Raw genomic sequence first — 21,923 nt, forward strand, 5'->3', positions numbered from 1 at the left:
CATGGCAGTGTAGTGTTGTGGAGAGAGTCCCAGATTTAATCAATTATGGTCTGATGACGGGCTCGTCACTTAGCAGTTCTGAGCCTCCGTGGCATAGATAGGGACAGTAATGTGTACTTCATAGGGTTGGTATGAGGAGTGGAACTACAGTGTGTGCAAAAGTGCCTGGTTTAGCTCCTCATACGTAATCAGTGGTTAATAAAATGTAACATAAAAATGGCTCAAGATGGGAGTTTTTCTTATATTCTTTTGTTTTTTGAGTTTTTATAAATAAGCATTGCCCCAGATATTTTTTTTTAGGCCTCGTGACCTTGGTTTCCCACTCTTTTTTTAAAATTTTGATTTTAGGGGTGCTGGGGTGGCTCAGTTGGTGAAGCACCTGCCTTCAGCCCAGACCTCCCTGGGTCTTGCGATCAAGCCCCGTGTCCTCTGGCTCCCTGCTCAGCGGGAAGCCTGCTTCTCCTTCTCCCTCTGCCCCTTCCTCTGTTCATGCACTCACTCTCTCTTGCATGTGTGCTCTCTCTCTCAAATAAATAAATAAAATCTTAATTTTTTTTTTTTTTATTTTAAAGGAAAATAAAATGGAAGCTTCTGCAAAGCCGACTTTGAAATGTGAATTGGGTTCCCCCTCAGTCCCTGTTGCTAGGTCTTAAGTAGCCATGGGGAAATAGGGGATGGCTGGGCCTCACGTCTCCGGGATTGACGGTGGCTGTAGCCCACGTCTCCTGACAACTAGGACTTAACCAGCATCGGTGGTAGAGCTGGATCTCCTGGAAAGGCCAGGAAGCTGGAGCCATTCTGTTTACCCCATAGTCTGAGTTGTGGTCCCTTGCTTTTGAATTTTTAATCATGAGCCTTTGTCTAATCCAAAGAACAGATGTTTAAAAAAAAGTTTATTTTCTCCTGATTATAAGGAATATATGTGTTTCGAATTTTCTTTCGGGAGACTAGAAAGAAGGAAAAAGGGGGAATCAGGAGATCACCCAGCCATGTGGTTAACATTTTGAGGTTTTTTTTTTCCCTCGGCTTTCTCCTATGCATAGATTTTATTTTTTTAGAGCATTTACAATTTAATCTTCTGTGTTTTCATACCATGTTGTGACTTGGAATATCCCCTTGTTATCAGTTTAAGTTCTTAGTTTTTCCTGTTACAGTAAATCTGTGATGGATGACTGTGTACATAAGGCTTTTTCATATTTTGGATTCTTCCCTGAGATTGAATCCTGGGAGCCGAATCATTGGGAAGAGTGTGAACACGTCTATCCTGTACATGCACACTTGATGTATATATTCTGTCCATAGAGAGTTACATTAATTTACATTTTTGCCAGTATGTTTCTTGGCTTCTGGATGCTTGGTCAGGTCTTGAAAAGTTAATATTAATTGTGTTGCTTCATAGTAAGTTTGCTGGCACTGGATATTCTCATTAAAACCATCTTGTTAAATGAAAGGTTGTTTTAATTGGCTCTTTTTGATTATTGGTGAATTATACTATTTTTTCAAATGCTTGATAATCACATATGTATTTTCTTCTAAACTATGTGTTAATGAAGTAGGAATGTTCTGGACACAATTAACCCTTGGGCTCTGCTGAATTTATGGCCACTCAAGGTGGCCATGGGACTGCCATGCTGATGACTGTGGGTCCAAGCTGCTCTAACCTCTGGGAGCATTGCCGGTGCTTGAATCCGCCTCTGCTTGTCAGATGGCACTCTTTGTGTTCTACCTTTTATAAATAACTTGCAGTTTTTCTTATTTTTTTTTTAATAAAATTTTTTAAATGATTTTATTTATTTGTCAGAGAAGGAGAGAGAGAGAGAGAGCAAGCACAGAGTGGCAGGCAGAGGCAGAGGGAGAAGCAGGCTTCCTGCCGAGCAAGGAGCGCAATGTGGGACTCGATCCCAGGACGCTGGGATCATGACCTGAGCCGAAGGCAGCTGCTTAACCAACTGAGCCACCCAGGCGTCCCTTGAAGTTTTTCTTTTTTAAACGATTACAAAAGTAACATGGTCGGTAGCCTTAGCCTTAGAACATTTGAAAGAAGTGAAAGAAGAAAATCACCCATATACCCACCTAACTAAAGATGGTTTCTGAATGTCTGTGTTTTTCCTTGTAGTCTTTAAAAAAGAGAAAAAGAAAACACTTCTTTTACACAGTGTAGCCCTTTCCCCTCTTAATGTCAATATTGTAATATCAACATGATAACATAATCATTACTCTGTGTTATTTTAGAATCTTCTTATTTTGTGCTTTGGGTCCTGGAGGTTGTTTATGCTAATCTTTTTCTTTTTTTTTTTTTTAAGATTTTATTTATTTATTTCACAGAGAGAGATCACAAGTAGGCATAGAGGCAGTCAGAGAAAGAGGGGAAAGCAGGCTTCCTGCTGAGCAGAGAGCCCGATGTGGGACTTGATCCCAGGACCCTGAGACCATGACCTGAGCCAAAGGCAGAGGCTTAACCCACTAAGCTACCCAGGTGCCCCTTTCTTTTCGTTTCTTAACTCCCTTCCGCCGACCCCAAGGTGAAAAAGGAGCAGAGATTTCTTGGTGTGTTTAGTGTGGTACAGAAATCAGCTCATCTCCCCTGTCTCCCTCCTCTCGTAGGGGTCTGAAAATTACAAGGCTGCTATGTTAGAGAAGGCAGCCCTTCTAGCACAGCTGGACTCCGAAAACCTCAGCCAGAGTGCGGAGAACCACAGACTGCGAAGGAACATTAAGAAGGTCACCCAGGAGCTGACCACTCTGCAGCTGGAGAGGGAGAGGCTGGAGAAGGACTTGGAGGAAGCCCGTCGTGAGAGGACCAGAGGCGACCACACCATTCACGTGAGCAGCCGTGGCGTGGTTGGGCTGCGGCTCTTGATAGCTGTTTCTGGTTTTAGGGAGATCTCTGCAGAAGACTTAGAAAAATCTGAAAAGTGTAAAGGAGAAAATATTTCACATCATCTCATCATGAAATTCTCTCTGTGTCACATGCACGTGCACACGCCCACACACATACATTATTGGTATCAACCTGGAAATGCGGTTTTGCAAATGCTTTATTAATTCCATATTCTCCTTTTGGTGGGTTGCCATGTGCTGAGTGTTCTTCAGAAACTTATGTTTGCTTTTTGGTGCAAGCGTTAGTATTTCATCACTTGGATGTGCTACGGTTTATTTAGTCCCTTATGGTAGAACATTTAGGTTGTCACACTTTTTTTTTTGCCTTATAACAAATGCAAGAGCAAATGTCCTTGCATCTAAATATTTTTAACATTGATTATTTCCTGATAAAGGCATAATTATTGGGTCAAAGAGTATGAATATTTTTAACATTATTATATAGATGTACTCAAATTGTTTCCCAGAAGGATTATACCAGGTTTGTCCTGTTTAAAAGACTGTTCATTCGGCGTTGGATGTTAGCATTTAAAAATTTCTCTCTGGATCTGGTAGGCAAAAAATAGTTTTATCTTTAAAAATTTATGTTATAGGGCACCTCAGTGGCTCAGTCAATTAAATGTCCAACTCTTTAGTTTTTCATTTTTAATTTTTATAAGATTTTATTTATTTGTTTATTTATTTAGAGTGAGTCGGGTAAGGGGGAGAGGGAGAGAGCCGAAATCGAGAGCCATTTCCTTAACCGACAAAGCCACTCAAGTGCTCCAAGTGTCTAACTCTTGGAGTTAACTCTTGGAGTAACTTAAAATAGCTTGTCCTCTTTACCCCACTGTCATTAGAAAAAGGTTCATTCAGTAGAATTTGGATTGGGGACACACATGTATTTTGGCTCAGGTCATGATCTCAGGGTCCTGGGATCAAGTCCTGCTTCAGACTCTGTGCTCAGCAGGGGGTCTGCTTGAGGGTTTTCTCTCCTTCTCCCTCTGGCCTTCCCCCTGCTTGTACTCTCTCTCAAATAAATAAGTAAATCTTAAAGAAAAAGAAAGAAAATTTCTATTGTATTTAACCTTAAATATTTAGCATCCTAAGAGTCACGCTCAGATGCACAGCCTTGGCGCAGGGAGGTGGGGAGGGACTGAGTCTGAGTGATTGTTGACTCGCTATGAGTAACTTGCACAGGCACCCTGGGCTGGCAGAGGACCTCGGGCGGTCAGAGTCCTTAGAGAAGAGTTCTCAAAGGGAACCTCTGGGGACTACAGTTTAGTTCTCCAGAGCCTGCTCTGGGCAGGGAGGTCAGGATCCCCTACTTGAAATCCTAATGCTAACACTGGCACGAGAATCGAAATACAGGTGTTTGTGTATCTTAACAAAAATATTAATGAACATTAAGGAAATGGTACTGGAAATTTAGAAAAAATAAAATATCACCTATCATTAAATATAAATATACCATTAAAAATAAAACATCACCCACCACCCTAATAACACAGTAACTCTTCCTGGTTTCTGGTGTCACCCTTCAGACCTGGTGCAACTCGGCCCCTAATCTAGTGAGAGGCTGACTACTCTGCTGTGTTCTTTGACCCCTTACTTTATCATGGGCCCCTTTCCATGTTGTGCACCCTCCAGAATGGTCGTGTTGAATGGGGCACGCTCTTTGTTGAATACATTTCACATGCTTTCCTTGATTTCCTGCTCTCTTGGACACCTTGGTTGTTTCAATGATGCCACAATAACATCTTTGGGCCTAAAGGCATTTTCCCTTGAAGTTCCTAGGATTTGAGTGAGTTTACTAGGTCAGATGGCACAAATATTTTATACTAGTTAATCATGTTGCCAAATTATTTGCCCAATGGGCTGGCCCAATTTATGCTGCCACCAGAGATCTTGGAGTGTAGCGGTTTACTACATGTTATTAAAATATGTTTCCCCTATGTTTTTGCACACCCAAGTGTCCCTGGTTTAGATATCGATGGAAGTATAAGACGTGACCTCTGAAAATTTTCTCTTTTCTAAGGACAATGGAGATGTTATACGTGACAAAATGCAATGCAGCTTAAAATCTGGGAGTCAGTGCAATAGATCCTGGTGGGATGCAGGACTCGGGAAGCGTTCTAGGAGGCGGTGGCGCTGGAGTCGAGCGAGAGGAATAAGGTTTGGGTGGGGTGCTGACTGGAGGAGGTCAAGACCAGGCTGGCCAGATGGCCCTCTGATGGAGGTGCAGGGTTCATAGTCTGGTCTCACACCCTTACTGCTGGATAAGTTCCTCTTAACTTAAAATAGCTTGTCCTCTTTACCACACTGTCATTAGAAAAAGGTTCATTCAGTAGAATTTGGATTGCGGACACACATGTATCTATATATGTATATCTATATCTATAGAAAATACGTGAATTTTTTACATTTTAACTTACTCTTGGTAAACATTTGAAATGGCTCCATAATATTACATCAAGTGGAGAGGCTGTAGTTCATTTCCCTATCCTTCTGGTGTCAGACATTGTATGGTGGTTCCATAATTCACTTATTCATGTAAACCTTGGTGCTTCTGGAATAATGTTGGGCTGCTGTTGACAGCTGACTGTATTCCTCTGTAATGCGTACACATCTTTGTAAGGAGGGAAGTGCTGTTTGGTGAAGAAAGTAAGGGGAATGGGATGGTGAGGAAGGGCTTAGGGTCAAGTATACTGGGGATGGAGGGTTTTTGCTTTTGTTTTTTTCTGCCAGTGACAGAAACCGGAAGAAAAAACTTAGGTAAAAAGAGAAATTTCTTGTCTTGTGTGACTACAGCGCTGAAGGGACAGAGACTGGAACACTGCTGGGACTGATGCTCGGTCTCTGGGAACTGGCTTCTTTTTTTTTTAAGATTTTATTTATTTATTTGACAGACAGAGATCACAAGCAGGCAGAGAGGCAGACAGAGAGGAGGAAGCAGGCTCCCCACCGAGCAGAGAGCCCGACGCGGGGCTCGAACCCAGGACCCCGGGATCATGACCCGAGCTGAAGGCAGAGGCTTTAACCCACTGAGCCACCCAGGTGCCCCTGGGAACTGGCTTCTTTGTCTCGCATCTCCTTACTCCAGTTCCGGGCGGTTGGACCACTGCTGGTGTCCTGCTGGGATCACATATTTCCGGTTTATTACGTAAGAGGAAGGAGGACTTTGACACTCCATTGCCCCCACTGGGTCCCTGTCAGGACGGCCAGAGGCCCGATGTGGGTCACGTACCCATTCTTCTTTGTCAGAAGTGTGTGCTTGTGCTCAGGCGCACGCGTGTGACTTCCATCATTGACAGCCCCCTCTAGAAGTGCATGTTTGGGAGGGATGAGCAGTTACCCAGACCAAAGCTGCCACTATCCACTCTGAATGCTTACCTGCATCTCCTCATGACTCCTTTGGAACCTCAGGTCATCTGTGTTAATGTTAAGACGATTTGGCCATGGCTTCTTTCCTTTTGTGTCTGCTCTGCATCACGGTGGAATTTCTGCTTACATTCTGGTTACGGTCTAAAACTATGGCTGTGTCTGTCTCATAGGACTGTTTCACCCTGGACGTTGGGGTGCTGGCTTGTTCAGCGACTGAGGATCATTGTGGGTGGTGGCTTGCCTTATGGGGTCGGGATAAATGCAGAGGTGGAACCCAAGATAGGGCTTGATTTTAGGACCCTGAGATGATGACCTGAGCCAAAATCAGGAGTCGGGTGCTTAGCCAGCTGAGCCACCCAGGCTCCCCGAGTGCCTCTGTTTCTGCCCTGGCAAAGGAAAGGAATCCATGCGTGCATTCAGCAACACTGAGCACCATCCAGGCCCTCTGCTGGGCATGGGGACAGTTCCATGATAGCAATGTGAATGGAACACCCTGGAAACACGGAGCTAGGGAGTGGCTTGCGGAGTCAGAGAAGGCTCTTGGGGAAAGGAACTTGTGAACTGGTCCTGAAGCTTGAGTTAAATAAAGGTTAATCGATAGGCAAGGGAGCAGAGGGTTTTGTACGGAGGGCGAAGGCACAGAGGTATGAGAACATACGGTGTTTTTGGGGAAACAAAAACAAAATGCCCAATGAGGTATTCTGAAGTATTACTTGGAACTTTAAAGATTATAATTTATTCCTTTTGATGTTACAAAAACATTTTCAGAGGTTTATGGGAAGTCATAAAAATGAGATTAAGAATAAAGGTGAAGGCATTCAGGTCAAGAAAAAAAAGGGTGACTAGGGAAATGGAAGCAGAGTGAGTAAGGAGAAATGCATGCTGTGGTACCCAACCCCCTACCAAAGACGGGGACTTAAATTCAGCTGGTGGCTCCTGGCAGCGAAAGTAAAAAGGGAAATTCGGTCACAGGGTCTCCAGTGTCTGAAGATGAGCAGGTTAAACTAAAAGGACAGCTTTGGCTGGCCCTCTGGCCCAAGGGCAGTGCCCCTCTGGAGGGCTGCTGGAAGGTTCTGGGAGCAGGACAGAGCCTTTGCCTGCACTACCTGCAGTGAGAGCAGTGTTGTGGCCCCGTCTGTGCCATCCAGGTCCGTGAGCTTGTAAGGAGTATGGTTTCCAGTCCAGGGACAGTGTCTGGCCATTTCCTGTTATTCTTGTTTCCTGGACAAGAGCTACCAACTCGGCAATGTTGCAGCCCTGTTTATGCACGAGCCCTGCGGGGGGGGGGGGCCGCTGGCAAGCATGCCGGTTGTTGTTTTAGCATTCCCTGGATTCTTTCTGATGGTCAGCCAACCGTCATCTTCTGGGTGCTATCAAACCATCCTTCGCTCACGCCGGAGAGCCTTCTTGCCGGGTTATTGTGTGGGCTGCTAATCTCTCCGGAGGGAGACAGCTCCTATGTGAACGGGCATCTTGTGGCTGGGGCGTGGGAGTCCACTGTGTCTGATGGTGCCTGGGTGCTGTGGGGTTGGGCCATGAGCAGCCTGCTCGTTCCCATTGCCTATAATTGCAGCGACCTAGTGCCAGCTGACTCAGCACGTGGTATCCTTTGCAGTCGTTCATTTGTTTATCCAGGGGACATTCGTGGCGTACTTGCAGTGGTACGGGCATTGTTGGTAGGCCCTGGTGAATACAAGCTTTGGTTTTTACCTGGGAGATCTTTCTACAGCCGGTAAGGTCCAAACGTGAGGGTCTCTTGGATAGATCCCCTTTCTTGTATTATACCCCCTTGGCACCAGAGGGACCCACATCCTCACAAGGACATTCAGGAGGCTCTTGCAACAAACGAGCAACAAACCTGGTATTCCCAAGTCGGTGTCCTAACAGTGATGTTGAACGTGTCACGGTTTGTGTGGTTTTTACCAGGAATGCTGCTCGGACTGTCACATCCCTGCCCTCACACCTTGACTTTAATGCATTGTTCGGCTCCAGTGACTTAAGGCTCTCCTTTTTAGTATGTATGTATATGTGCGTGTGCATGTGTGTGTGTGGGTGTGAGTGCGCATTTGGTGGAAAGTGATAGAGGTAAACCTTTATTTTAGATTTGCTCTTTCTGGTTCAGGCATTCAGTGTGCTACTCGGGGTGGGTGGGGAGAGGAGCAAGTGCTAGTCTTTTCCTTCTGCTTTGTAGAAGCAGCGTATATGAGACGTGGGTTTAGCTGTATTCCCCAGACTGTCTCATAATGCTCTCATCTGTTTCAAGACCTGTCGTCCACTACTCTGACAAGTGTGTGCTTCAGTACCTGGGCACTTAGCTCTGTGGGGATGCATTTGCTGGCTAAAACCCAAAAATCTAATTAAAGTTGTACCCGTCACCCAGCTGGCTAATCCCATGTGCTTTGACAGGAGCTGGTTTAATTTCAGGGTAGTTCATCCTGAACCCCTCTGGTTTCACATGTGTTTGTTGATGGATAGCTCCAGACGAGATTATGACAGCGTTCAGAGCATCTCTGGTGATCCATAGTCAAAACACGGCGTTTGGAGTCAGTGTCTGTAGGCTGGTTGGGCAGGCCTAGGACCACAGACCTGAGGTCGTGTGATTCTTACTAAGGGTCAGAGCTCCCCTTGCCTTGCTTTTGGTTTAATCAGGTATGAAGAGTCTGAATGGGAGTCCTTGTGGATCTGTGCTGGCGGAAGTTCTGCCTCTGCATTCCCAGTCACTCTTAAGAGAGGCTGAGTGCAGAGACTCGGGTCAAACTGGCCTTGAGTCCTGGTCTGTCACTGGTTGACTGTTGGACTGTGAGCCAGTAACTTTGCCTCTTCAAATGATGGTGCCTGTTTCTCTTTAGAAAATCAGAGCTTAGGGACGCCTGGGTGGCTCGGTTAAGGGGCTGCCTTTGGCTCGGGTCATGATCCCAGTGTCCTGGGATCGAATCCCACATCAGGCTCCTTGCTCGGTGGGGAGCCTGCTTCTCCCTCTGCCTCTGCCTGCCACTCTGTCTGTGCTCTCTCTCTCTCTCTCTCTCTCTGACAAATAAATAAACTCTTAAAAAAAAAAAACGAAAAAAAAATCAGAGCTTAGTTGTGGGGATGATCTGAGATGGGGATAGCAATTACGAACATAATGCCTGCCACATCTTAGCTGATCAGTGGATGGGTGCTGTTTTGGTGATGGTGATGATGCCACTGCCCTGGGAAGGAGAAATTGACAGTTTGAACTGGTGTCTTTGGAGCAGTGGGCAACAGGGCCGGATTGGGGTTCGAATCTCGGCTTTCACAGGCATTCAGCTCTAAGCCTTTAGGTCAGTGGCTTAACCCCTCTAAACTCAGGTTTTCTCCCCTACAATGGGGTTGATTATACCTTCTTTAGGAGGAATGAATGAATAATAAAACTTAATGCACGAGAAAGTGCGTCCTCTGGTTCCTGCGTGCTCAGTGGATCGGACTCCTTCCCTCCTCTCCTGCTTTTAATTGCCTGGCAGATGCTGGCTCAGGACTTTGAATGACAAACCACTGCCTGCTAGGATCTAATGGACACTGTTGACTAATAAATATGGTCTGCCTAGTTACCAGCCAAGTCAACAAAGCTGTAAATTTCTTCCTTGATCCACACACTCACCTCTCCTCTGAAGAAAGTGCTAGTCTGTTCCTTTCCAGCTGATTGATCCCTCTAGGAAGGGCGGCAGAACCCGTTTCGAGTGACAGATTCTGTAGTATCTCAGTGGCTTGTACATGGGGCAGCCGTGGAAGCTGCTTTAAAAGGCTGTTGCCATCAGTCTTCACGTGGAATTGCTGTCGTCTTTCTGGAGGCTTTCCCTTATCTCTAGTTCTTTATAATTTCTGTGCCACTCTGTCCTGGGCACTGGGAGTACAGGACTGAATCAAATCAGGCACAGTCTCTGAAGGAATCTGGCAGAGAGAGAGACTAGGAACACAGACAAAAAGCTAATTAAAATATAGCATGATAAATGCAGGTATGGGGATGGGCCAAACACTGGCAGCACAGAGCCTGGAACTTGCTAATAGTGGGAGGGGGTGGGGAGAAAGGCTTCACAGAGGAGGTGGATTAGAGCTGAAGCTTGAAGGATCAGTAGCTGTTTGCTGGGGGGCAGGTTGGGGGGGCATAAAACTGCATTCCTGGTCTAAGGAGGGCCCCTGGGGAGGCTTGGGGGGCACGAATGAGCCTGGCACAAGGGGGCACAGCGGGTGGGCTGGTGGAGAGGGCAGGCATGGTCTGTCGTATCGTCAGGTGGGGATTTAGAGCGGTGTGGTGTCTGGTGGCTAAGTGACCCAGCTGGGCCTTGAGCCCTGCCCAATGTGAGCCTCCGCTCCTTTCTGCTGAAAGCCACCCTGACCTCCCCGCCCGGAACTTGTGCGGTCCGTTCTCACCGTCCTCACCGTCCTCACGCCAGCAGCACGCAGTAGCACACGTGCTTGTTAGAGCTCTGTCTGTGCGAGCGCGGTCTCATCCCAGTGGTTTCTGTTTGTTTGTTTGAGCATAGGGATTCTTTGTTCAAATATGACTCTCCTGAAGAGGAAACCTGAAAGCAGAGCTGCTCAGGGAGATGGGAGGGGAAGGCCTGGCGCCTCGTCCCCACGGTGTCCCGCCTCCGCCGCAGCCCCCAGGGACAGCCAGGCTCCACAGAACGCGGCCCGAACACCACTATCTCATACTAATTCTGGAAATTCTTACATCACTGGGTTCCTGTCCTCATTAAGATTTTGGAGAAGTTTCCTTTGTGTATTTAAAAGGAACACTGAGCATTTTGACAAGCTTTCTCACCACGAAACCTGAGAAGGTGGAAATTTGATGGATGAGAACCTTCTCGTTCTCCATCTGGCCAGAGATAAAACAAACTAGCTGACTGCAGAAGGAAGTAAGAGGGCCTGGCTTTTCATTTCTAATGTGATTCTAAGATTATAGGGATATTTTATTTTTAAAATAATCCATTTTTTTTTTTCTGTCATCCTCCCCTGAGAATGCCCTGGTATGCAAAGGCAACACTTGGCTCCGTGTTGGTCCAGAGTGCACCTGTGAATCTTAAAGGAAAATTGCCCATGAGGTAGAAAGCGAAGACACTCAGTTGATGTCACCACACACAGATCCTACTGTGGCAGCGCTCGCCTGAAAGCAGTGTGGGGTCTGGTACCAGAGAGGGGTTTTCAAACTCTTACCTGTCCCTTTGTTCAGAAGCAAGTCAAACAGATGCACCCAAGGGGCTTGGCAGTTTCCTTAGGATGGTGGCTCCTTGCCTTACAATTAAATACACATTACCATTCTTTCCCCCAAGCCAACTGAGTCAGGTTTTGGAGGAAGGCCCAGGAACATGTAGTTAGATGATACCGATAGCCAGCCAGCCTTGGGCTTCTTGAGCTCGGTTTGAAAAACCACTGGTTTAGTGAAAAGAACATGAATAGACTGGACTTCAAGTCCTGATTCCAGCACCTTTTGGTTTGGTTAAGTTGCTTTAGTATTTTGAACCTCCGTTTTTTGATTGGTAAAACGGGTGGAATGAGAGTGTCTGCTTTGCAGGGTTGTTGTGAGCGCTGGGGGAGGGCACGGATGTAAAGGGCTGGCCCTTTCCTAAATGCTCTACAGCTTTGCAGAAAAAGGTGCTGTTTTGGGATGATGATTGCTGAGGGCCAGATTAGTCAGGGGGGGCTTTGTGGAGGAGGTGGTACTTGGATTGGGCCTTGCAAGGTAAGCATGCTCTCTCCAAGCAGCATCGGGCAGAATTGTACTTTCTTTTTTTTCCAGGATGGAGAATACTGGGTGGTCGGGTGAGGTGGGCTTTAGGCTGGAGCCCACAGTGGGTGGAGAGCCTGGAAAGAAGATTTATTAAGTAGGGTGTCTCCTTCTACAGTTAGCATGGGGTCCCTGCAGGGTCCTGGGTAGAGATGTAAATGTCAGGGGCGTATATGTGTGATTTGGTGGGTGAAGACAGACATAGGGAGACCAGTTAGGGGGCTGTTGCTAATGATCAGCTGCGAGCTAATGTCTGAAGAAGGCGGGGCAGTGGGATGGAGGGAGGGAGGGGTTGAGTGGGCACAGGGTTCACTTTTCTCCCCAGTACTTCCAATTCTGCCTGTCTTCTTCTTTAATACCTCCTTAGGGGAGGAAGAGTGACTGTCCGGGTGATCAGAGTCCGGGATGCTCCCTGGGCTAGCCTTGCCAACACGTGGTTACTGTAACTGAAGATAAGAACCCAAGTTCCAGATTCTCTGGCTTTCTTGCCCCAGACCTTAAGCACACCTGGCCCTTGTTGGGCAGATGGCTTCCTCAAGATGCATATACCCTCCTTCTTCAAAAAGCAAACCCAAAACAACCCTCAGTTTTATGGAAAAGCCCTGCTTTGGGTATGCAGTTTTCACCGACTTGTACTTTGATTCCCGGTCTGAGATTGGTTCCTACCATACTGATGGATTCCACTCCTTTGAGAACTCTGGGGGTAGGGTGGGGGAGAGGGGTCGTTGGCAGGGCAGGATTTGGGCACTCGTGTGCACAGAGAAGCACCAAATACTTCCCTTCATCTCTTGTGAGCTCTGTGTGGAGGCTTGGCCCTGCCTGCAGGCCCGAGTTACCCGTGAGATGGGCAGGAGTGTGTGAGAGGGAGGGGAGGAGTGCTTCCGGTGGCTGGCTGGTTGGTGATGTGCTGATGCTGTGGCCAAGGAAGAAGCCTGGAGTAGAGGCAGCCTGGAGGCTATGTGTGTGGGGAGGCGTGGGCTGCAGGGGCGGGGGATGACAGAAGGTCATTTCCTACACACCTGCTTTTGTGCCTGGCACCCATCCCGCATTCTCTCATTTAACCCTCCCAGGACCTTAGGAACCGGTATTATTAACCCCATTTGCTGGAAAGGAAGCACTCGTAAGGATTTAGGCTATCTGTGGTCACACAGCTAGTCAGCAGTAGAGCCCGGATTCAGAGCTAGTTCTGCCTGTCTTCACAGCCTAGGAATATTGAAAGAGGTCTGCGGGAACCACCCAAGATTATCAATTTTCAGTTCTGATTGTTTTGCTTAGGCGAGACATGCCGTCTCCATGCCTCCCCTAAACACTGGTTATAAGCGCACTGGGGCCGAGCTGGGAGCCCTGCGCTGCCTTTGTGTTGCCATGGCAGCCGCTCCTCCTCAAGGCCGCCTCAGCACACAGCTCCCCCTCCCTGCCGTGGTCCTCTTACCTCAGGCCTTCTCTGACTGCCCTTCACGTGAGGTCCGAGATCCTTGGTCCTGCCCCATTCATTATCGCAGGAGGGCCTCCGTCTCAGGCTGGATATTCCATCAGTCCTGAGTCCTTGAGTTACTGGAACCTTTGCTCAGGGCACTGGAATTAGTGACCAATGGCAGCCCATGTCACGGACTGGTTTGTCTTGACAATGGTGCACTTGGGTGGAGAGAATGCAGAATTTGGGGTCTAAGTGACTTGGGCTTGGATTTCAGTACTAGAACTTACGTGTAAAGCTTTGTAAACATCTCTCAGCCGCTGTGAGCCTTGGTTTCCTTTCTGCAAATACAGGGCTCCTAATATTTACCGTGTGTGCCATCATTAGGGTTAGAGGTGCTTTCTGTAAAAGTGCCTTGACACGTCTGTGGCTCAGCTTGTGCTTGGTAAATAGTAGTTTCTGTCAGGAATGAGTACTTTGTCATCTTCGGTGACCTGACTTTCTTTGAGACCCTTACTTGTGCTGAGGGCCCGCTGCCACCAAAAATGTACACACGCACAGATTTGCATAGGCTCCCAGGGACCCATTCAGTGGAACTCAGATTAAGAACCCCTAATCTTGAGGAATGACCCAGCTACATGTGCTCTGTGGGACTTTGGAACAGGTCAAGTGTGTTAGTTTGGGAGACACGTGGGAGAAATGTAACACAATAGTCACCTTTATCGCTTAAAACATGCAAATTCTTAATTTACGTACCTCAACTAAAATTGTATGAGCAAATGATGTGGGAGAATGGAGTAAATTACTGTTGTACACACACGTATACAGTAGAACTTGAACCAGACCTCAGAATAATGGGTCCTATAGGTGTTTGTGCAGAGGAGAGTCCTGAATTGTGGAAGTGATGTAAGTGGACCAGTAATTACTGTGCACGTGAATGGTGCATGTTTTTTACTTAGCATAATGCAGAAATATTTTAAGCTTAAAAAGTACACATGAGGGGCACCTGGGTGGCTCAGTGGATTAAAGCCTCTGCCTTCGGCTCAGGTCATGATTCCCAGGGTCCTGGGATCGAGCCCCGCATCGGGCTCTTGGCTCCGCAGGGAGCCTGCTTCCCCCCCCCACCTCTGCCTGCTTCTCTGCCTACTTGTGATCTCTGTCTGTCGAATAAATAAATAAAATCTTAAAAAAAAAAAAAAGTACACATGACCAGGGCTCCTGGTTGGCCCAGTTGGTTAAGTGTCTGACTCTTGATTTCAGTTAAGGTCATGTTCTCAAAGTTGTGAAGTGGAGCCCTGAGTCGGGCTCTACACTGAGTGTGGAGCCTGCTAAGATTCTCTCTCTGCCCCTACCCCTCTCTTAAAAAAAAAAAAAAGAAAGAAAGAAAGAAAAAAAAAAAAAGTAGACTTGATCTTCTTAGGATGATCTTTCCAGGATGGCAGGCAGATTTACTGTGACTTTAAAGATGTACCTAAATGGCTTCATGCAAGATTTTGTGGTCCCTGTTACCCAGTTTTCATAGGGAGGTTTCTAAAAGCACGTGTCAGATGATTATAGGAGGACATGGATCATTTTGAAAGAAATCTAAACCCTGGTCGTGGTGCAGAAGTGAGCCGAGAGGCTTGCAATCAGAGTTGGAATCAGGCAGGTGCTGCCCCTTAGTAACTGTGATGGTGGGTAAGTTACTTTATCTGAGCCTGTATCCTCCTTCATAAAATGGGAGCAATCCCATCTACCTCTCCATCCGTCCAACAGATACTTACTGAGCGCTGTTCTGGTTATCTATTGTATTTGCCATTCCCAGGTGATGCTGATTATGTTGTTCTAGGGACTGTGTTTTGATAATTCGGGTTCTTTTTGGTGGGAAATGGTATTTAGAGACTATAGTCTAGATACTGGGGAGGATGCTGACTTTAGACTTTCTTGGTGAGAGAGGAAATAACAGAAAATAAAAGTTCTTATTGATATTTCCAATTCATATTTACAGTGACGTGTTTTAACTTTATATTTGTTTTGGTATTCTCTTAGGTTTGTAATCTTGGTCATCACGTTAATAATTACTTATTTAATAAATATATATACACACACACAGTTCAGAATAATAACACAAATATTATTTCTTCCAATATGATTACTAAAATAGTGTAAGATTTTCTGCAGTAGTCCCTTCTGTCCTTAGAGAAATAGCCCACTAGGGGTATAAAAATTATTCTTTTTTTTTTTTAAAGACTTTGTTTATTTCCTTGAGTGAGAGCACAGAGGGAGAGAATCAAGGGAGAGGGACAAGACGACTCCCCACTGAGCAGGGAGCCCGATGCGGGGCTCGATCCCAGGACTCTGGGATCATGACCTGACCCAAAGACAGATGCTTAACCGACTGAGCCAACCGGGTGCCCTAAATGACTCTGCTTTTAAGTTACTGAAATAATTCCTCTCTGTTTGGTTAACCAATCAACCCGATACACAGTTAGGTTTATTTTTTGTTTGCTCCGCTTCTAGTTGTAGGAGATTTTTATTTTATTTTTCAAATAGTCATCCAAACATTTGGTTTGCTTCAGTGCTTCATTTGTAAAACGAATTCTGCTCCCTCCTTCTGCCTTGCTCTTTTTTATTTCCCTATAAACAACCATTTAATTTATTTTATAGTTAAGTACATGACAGTATGTTAATACTTTTTTTTCCCTATTGGGGTCTTCCTGACCCCCGACCTGAGCAGTATATTCTGAAGGTTACTTTCCGGCTTTGTGTTTACAGAGCCCTCATTCCTTTCTCTCGATCGCTTCAGAGTGCTCCGTTGTGAGAATGTACCTTAGTTCATTCCTCTCCAGTGGATATTTGGGCGGTTTCCAGCTTTTGCTGTTATGAATAGTATTTCAGTATTACAAATAGCATACATCCTGAGGTGGCTCAAATCACACTGTTCGCTGTTGGTTTTGTGTTTCTCCCCTTAACATTATAACACAGGCATTTCCCACGTTAATTGTAAATGTCATTATTTAAGGTCTTTTTTTTTCTGATTGTGAAAGTAATATAGACTGATTTAGAGATTTTAGAAACTCAGAAAAGTTAAAAAAAAATCAATCAAAAGTCCCCACAGCCCCTCTATTTAGGTATACTGTTATTCTTTTTGATGTGTATCCTCATAGCCTCAACAATATTTTGTATAAACATTTAGGAGACAATCGACATCATATTGTATAGTGTTTGTTTTCCTCATAATTGTGCATTTTTAAAAAAATATTTTGTTTATTTATTTGACAGACGGAGGTCACAAATAGACAGAGAGGCAGGCAGAGAGAGAGGAGGAAGCAGGCTCTCTGCTGAGCAGAGAACCTGATGTGGGGCTCGATCCCAGGACCCTGGGATCATGACCCGAGCCGAAGGAAGAGGCTTTAACCCATTGAGCCATCCAGGCGCCCCAATTGTGCATTTTTAAAAAAAGATTTTACTTATTTATTTGAGAGCGAGAGTGTGCAGTGTGGGGTGGGGGGAGGAGCAGAGGGAGAGGGACGAGCTGGTTCTCAAGTGAGGGCCAAGCCCAACACGGAGCTCAACCCTGGGACCCTGAGATCATAATCTCAGCGGAAACCTGAGCTGAAGCTGAGTTTCTAGAGGCAGATGCTTAACCAGCTAAGCCAGCCAGTGCCATAATTGTGCACTTCTTTAAATGCCATATTCTTTTTTTTTAAAAAAGATTTTATTTATTTGACAGAGATCACAAGTAGGCAGAGAGGAAGGCAGAGAGAGGGGGGAAGCAGGCTGCTCACTGAGCAGAGAGCCCGATGTGGGGCTCAATCCCAGGACCCTGAGATCATGACCCTAGCCGAAGGCAGAGGCTTTAACCCACTGAGCCACCCAGGTGTCCCCAAATGCCATATTCTTTATAGTTAATTTCTTATTTAAAAAAAAATAAATTCCCTGTTATTGGGTATTTAGTTTCTTTTTTTTTTTCAGTATTGCAAACAATGTTGTGCTAAATATCTGTGCGTAAAGCTTTTTCCAGATTTCAGCTTCTTCTTAAAGCTGGTTTTCATCAGACTTTAAAAGAGAAGGAAGTGCACATTGTTAAATGCATGTATTAGCTTGCTCTCGGAAAGCGGTAAGCAGGAGAGATGATCATCTTGAAGTGCTTATCAAGTAAGTTCTGTTTTTTTCTTTTTCTTCTGGTAGGACCTTAGAAATGAAGTTGACAAGCTACGCGATGAAGTGAATGAAAGAGAGAAAGCCGTGGAGAATCATTACAGGAGTCTTTTGAATGAAAGTAATAAGAAATTGCACAGTCTAGAACAAATGATCAGAAGTCTAACGGGAAGCATCGATCCGAAAGACTTGTTGCTTCAGGTACCATAACTTCTTTTTCTTTTGTATTTCAATCTGTTGACTTGGCATAGGCTGCTTTCTTTAAAAACTCTTTTGCAGAAACCTTTGTGTAAAAATAAGGCTGGCAACAATGATGATAGTCTTCACTGCTCTATGTCAGACATCAGAGCTTTCTTTATGTGCTGTGGGCGTGAGCAACCAGCAAGAAGGGAAGGACCTTGTTCTGGGTCATGAGACGGCTCCACGGCAGAGCCCAATGGAGGTCCTGGCCTGTTCTGCCTTAGTGGCCAGCTTGCTTCACAACAGTGCTTCTGGTGTGAGTGTCTGCTGCTCCGTGGTAGGCCAGGCCCTCTCACCCCTCTGTGCTTTTCCTCTGACTGTCCCCATTTGGTCTGGGAATACCCTTCCTGTCTGATCGTGTAGCAAAGTTCTGATTTAGTGCAAGCTGACAGGTGACCGTGGTGGGTTTAAACGGGTGTTGAGCTCTGCTTCCTACAGGAGCCTTGTTAAAGAGACAGTGAAGGGGTGAAAGATACAAGCCCACAGGACTAAGAGCACTCTGCTCCATGCCTTTGGGGTGAAAAGCCAACAAGAAGCAAGCTGGTGTAGCTACAGAGCCCAGAGAGGCTCAGCAGGCAGTAGAGGGACCTGGTCCCTGTGTAATCGGGAGATTTGGCAGGAATGCTGGGCAGTTAGGTGACCTTTCTCTTCACTAGCAGGAGATGGGTGAGGGAGCATGCGGTTTCCTCTCTGGTGACCGTAATAAACTGGGGATGGGGGAAGTGGGTCACCAGATGCACCTAAAGGCAGGAGTGGGCCTCTTGAATGAAAATGGGAGTGGAAATGTGCATTGTCAACATTGAGAGTCCTCTGAGGGGAGAAAAGACAGATGGGTATCTTCCAGCAGAACAAGCCTGTCCCCACCTGTCCTCTGCCAGTGAGCCTGCCATCGGTGTGTTCTTTCCACACTCAGAGCTTCTGAGCGCTTTTCCCTTTAAAGGTAGATGGGGGGCCCGAGCTCCCCAAACAGGGGAAAAGTGTGTAAGAGGAAAGCCAGACAGACAGAACAAGGCTATGTAGAGGCCATGGAAACAGAAGGATGAGAAGCAACCAGACAGCTTTAAAATACCTCAATACTGTAACATCTTTAGATAAGAACTAACATCAGGATCGAATAAAAAAGATACTTGGAAAAGAAGAATGAGATGTTGGAAATTGGAAGTATGATTACAGATATAATGAGTTTAATAGGAGAGTTAGAAATACTGGAAGGTAAAGTTGAGTGAATCTTCTAGAAAATAGAATCCAACAGAGAAACAGATAGGTGAGGAAATGAGAGGGAAAGGCCTGATTCAGAAGTTCCAGTATGTGATTGACCAGAGGTCCTGAGAGATGGGGCATGCAGAGCAGAGGGAAGGGAACCCTCAAAGCAATGGGAGAGCTTGCAGAGTGAAGGGACAGGCACCTGTGCATTGAAAGGGTCCCTCTCTTTCTAGCACAAGTAATGGTGAGATGCCCACGCCCTTGTGAAATCATAGCACGTGAGGATAAAGAGAGGATCTGAAAGGTTCCAAGGTGAGATGTGAAGGACCCAGAGCTGGAATGACATCAGAATTCTCAGCAGCAATACTGGAGGCCAGAAGGCAGGAGAGCAGGGCTTCACGATTGCTGAGGAAGAATAGTGTCCAGCCCAGCATTATATACTCAGCTGAGCCAGCAACAAGAGTGAGGGCAAACAAAGCCATTCCCCGACATTCAGTGCCAAAACCCCTCTGCCTCCTGGGGACCCCATGCAGGGAACACCTGGACAGTGATCCCATACAAATGAGGAAGAAGCCCAAAAGGAGAGAGACATGGGATCTAGCAAGTAGGGGATTCTCTTGGGATGTGGTGACAGGAAGTCCCAGGATGCAGAGAGCTTGTGTTTGAGCTCTTGAGACAGGGCCTTAGCTGGGATTTCCCCAAGAAGTGGAAATGGAACCCATCATTGACCTGATGTGTCTGGCCCCATCTAGAGGCATTTTAAAATTCTCTTAAGAGAGTTTAGAGATAAGTCTACCTTAAGTACCTAATTTAGTTTTATGAACTAAATGAATAAATACAGTAAAGCTGTTGTTACTGATTCCAAGGAAAGCAAAGAAACAAATCCGGAAGGAAATGTAATCATGGAAGGCTAGATGGGTGAGTTGTGCCCAGTGTTTGTGTGGTCATAATAGTGTGAATGCGGACTGTCGATTGAACTGAAATTGTGTTGTAACTATGAGGATGATTTCTGGGGGTGGGGGCAGATGTTATAAGAACTAAGTCCTTAAACTCCTATGGTAGGAGCCAAGAGATAAATCTTAAGAAGTCAGTGGGACGCCTGGGTAGCTCTGTCAGTTGAGTGCCTGACTCTTGATCTTGGCTCAGGGCATGATCTCAGGGTGGTGAGTTCAAGCCTCGTGCTGGGCTCCACACTGGGCGTGGAGCCTACTTTAAAAAAAAAAAAAAGAGGTCAAACAGGTGAGAGTAGTAATGTAAAGCAAATAGCAGAAGAGCCTGAGGAGTTGGAAGTTGTTTTTTCCTGGGAGTGGGACCCAGAGGTGAGAAGTGTGGGGGGGGGGGGGGCAGTTTTTCAAGTAAGCCGTGCAGACTGTTGTTAATGTGCACGTATATTTGGACTTCTAGAAAAGGAAAATGGAAAGTGTGAGTCAAGCACAGCTGTATTATGGCAATTCTCGAAAGTTCGTGTTGGTCATTTGATTTGTTGTTTTTGCTGTTTATAGTTTAACAGGTTTTTTTTTTTATAAGAAGTTGCCTCTGTTTCTTTTGTGTTTGTGCTCATCTAATCTCTCATAAACATTTGACATGCCGAAATAATTCTGATAGGTACTTAGAAATGAGATGTGGTTCTTGCCCTTAATTTCTGACCTAAAGTGAACAGAGACCTCATTAAGGAGTTACTAGGTTTTAAATAGTTAGGAATAGGTTCTATGCTTGAACTTGGCCAAAAGGCCAGAGAGACGGTCTCTAGTCTTGTCATGTTGTCGAATGCCAGACCTTCTGAAGGGGTCAGTGATGTGTGTCATTACGAAGGACCCTTTCATATGAGACCAGACCCCAAAACAACAGTCACAGCCTTTCTTCCTAGAAGTCAGATCTCCTCGTAGATAATAGATGGTTTAAGTTTTGTCAAATGTGTGATATTTTGAGAAAGACTGGGTTTTGTTGGGTTGCAATGTACAGTTTCTCTAATCACCTCAGAAACCTCCTAGGATAGGAAATAGACCCAGAGGCCACACCCTGGCCAAGGGGGACCCAGGATGGGAACCCCATCCTGTGGGGTCAGGGCCTGGGCTTGGTCCTCCATACCCGCCGGGCAGCCACCTGAGGGGTGAGGAGAAGGGCACTTTGTAATGACTGCCGCCACCCCTGCCGACGCCATGGCTGTGGGCTGCTTTTCCCCTGGTGGCAAATAACAAAGGCACTTGCATTAATTTTGTAATTGCCTAGTATTGGGGGATGATGGAAATTTTTTTGAGGAAAAAAATGTGAAGAAAAAATAAAATATTTTCCCTTAAAAAGTTTTGGACAGTCTATTAAAATTTTTTCTCTTGTTGAAAACTTCCTTGTGATTTGTTTTGTTTCCTTAGAAATTCAGTGGAAAAGGTTCGGAAGCAGTACAGCAGACTTGTCCTTCACAGACCGGAGGGGAGCTCGGGGTCAGGACTGAGGGCTTCTCCGAAAAGTGCTCGCAGCGGTCACCAGGCAGCAGCCACATCTTCTCGGAGGTAAGCTTGACTGGACTTGAATGTGTGCAGGTGAGTTCATGCGCTTCCTGACACACGTGTGATAACTCCTCGTTACCTAGAGCCCCTCCAGTGTCTTCCTGCCAGTGACTGAGCTCTTAAGAGGTCGGAGGAGGGTTCTTAGACTGTCTGCCTTATAGATGAGTATCCTCGGGCTGAGCGCTGGTGTTTGTACCACACAGGAAACTGGTAAATCACAGCTTAGTTAGAGATGAGCCCCGTATTTGCTGTCCCAGGGTTTACCTCTCAACTGTGTAATCTCTTTGTATGTCATTTCTACGTTAAGGAAGTTTTCCTGTTCGAATACACACAGAAACTGGCCCAGCAAGCCCTTCCTGGTGTGGCCTCAGGTCGCTCTGCGTCATCTCTAACGACAGCTGACTTCTTGCATGTTCCTGAAAACACTGTGTCT

General features: G+C 46.0%; 1 protein-coding gene across 5 annotated transcripts in view; it reads left to right on the forward strand.

The window, feature by feature from the left end:
* Positions 1 to 21,923, forward strand: part of CDK5RAP2 (CDK5 regulatory subunit associated protein 2) — a 168,752-nt gene that overhangs the window by 58,291 nt on the left and 88,538 nt on the right. For 4 of the 5 annotated variants that reach the window (XM_046022623.1, XM_046022624.1, XM_046022625.1 and 1 more), the window contains 3 exons: positions 2,605 to 2,823; positions 17,574 to 17,744; positions 21,356 to 21,493. In XM_046022623.1, coding sequence (XP_045878579.1) covers positions 2,605 to 2,823; positions 17,574 to 17,744; positions 21,356 to 21,493 — 528 coding nt within the window. The remainder of the gene's footprint in view (positions 1 to 2,604; positions 2,824 to 17,573; positions 17,745 to 21,355; positions 21,494 to 21,923) is intronic. The other variant, XM_046022627.1, reaches the window with a different exon arrangement.

The sequence above is a fragment of the Meles meles genome, chromosome 11 (assembly GCF_922984935.1).
Source record: "Meles meles chromosome 11, mMelMel3.1 paternal haplotype, whole genome shotgun sequence".
NCBI classification, from domain to species: Eukaryota; Metazoa; Chordata; class Mammalia; order Carnivora; family Mustelidae; genus Meles; species Meles meles.